Source organism: Cyrtonyx montezumae, unplaced genomic scaffold (genome assembly GCF_038088225.1).
Source record: "Cyrtonyx montezumae isolate F1298 unplaced genomic scaffold, pur_monq_1.0 scaffold_0, whole genome shotgun sequence".
Lineage (NCBI taxonomy): Eukaryota > Metazoa > Chordata > Aves > Galliformes > Odontophoridae > Cyrtonyx > Cyrtonyx montezumae.
Window position 1 is genome coordinate 31,551,450 of NW_027071824.1, and position 996 is coordinate 31,552,445.

At 55.4% G+C, this 996-nt stretch overlaps 1 protein-coding gene across 1 annotated transcript; it reads right to left on the reverse strand.

Annotated features, from left to right (window-relative positions):
* Window positions 1-271: 271 nt before the first annotated feature.
* Window positions 272-791, reverse strand: SF3B5 (splicing factor 3b subunit 5). Its single transcript, XM_065736587.1, has one exon. The coding sequence runs from the start codon at window positions 762-764 to the stop codon at window positions 504-506; it is 261 nt and encodes an 86-aa protein (XP_065592659.1). The 5' UTR covers window positions 765-791; the 3' UTR covers window positions 272-503.
* Between the last annotated feature and the right edge of the window lie 205 nt (window positions 792-996).

Sequence of the window (996 nt, forward strand, 5' to 3'; positions counted from 1 at the left end):
TGTGAAGAAAAGTCATTCTGGAGTTTCAGGGCCCTTAAGCAACTGATTTGTGTTTTAATCAGAGATCACTCTATTCAGGAAATGTCCTGATCAAACAAATCAAACCCTTTCAGTGCCAACGGGCTTCCTCCTCTCCAACACACAGTGCTGGTGACAAGTACCAGTCAGCAGGGAAGGTGATTCCATACAATCTGTTAACCATCCAGTTACACTGAAAAACTTATACATCAGTATTCCCTTTAAAACGAGAAGCAGATTACTACGCAAAACGTTAGAAATGCCCAGTAGGTTTTATTTCCCATTAAAAAAAAACAAACAAACACCGAGGGCCAAACCAAGAGAAACGCAACTGTCCAAGAGCGGGCGTTTTGTAGAGCTTCCTTCCCCCTGCAGCACCCTTAGGCAAACAGAAGACGCTGGACACGAGAATCGGGGTGACTCCGTCCATGTGTCCGCGGGGTCACAGCGGGGCTGAGGCCGGTGCCGGCGGGCAGAGCTCCGAGCTAGGACTCGTCGGGCTTGTCAGCGGGCGGCCCGCAGGGCTGCAGCATCTTCTCCATGAGGTTGAAGCGGACGCGCGCCTTGCTCTCATTCTCGGCGATGGCGAAGTAGTTGAGCAGATCGAAATGGCCCATGTAGGAGCAGTACGAGTCGCGGTGCTGGTTCACCAGCCACTCCCACTTGGTGGTGTCGGCGTGGCCCGTCCCGATGTACTTGGACTGGAGGTGCTCGAGCTGGCTGTGGATGGTGTAGCGGTCCGTCATCGCGCCGACAGTCAAGCCCAATGGCGGCCGGAAGTGACGTAACAGCTTTTCCGCTCTCCCTGGGCCGAAAGCGGAAAGGATTTCATTGACTTCCTCGGACAGGACGGGCATATCGCAGTGCGCATGCGCGCCTGGAAAAGCATGCCGGGAGATGTAGTCCTGGGCAGGGCAGCGCTGTGTTGCGCTGCCACTGAACGGAGGGCTTCGCGTCGGGGGCTTCGGGGGCGTCCGA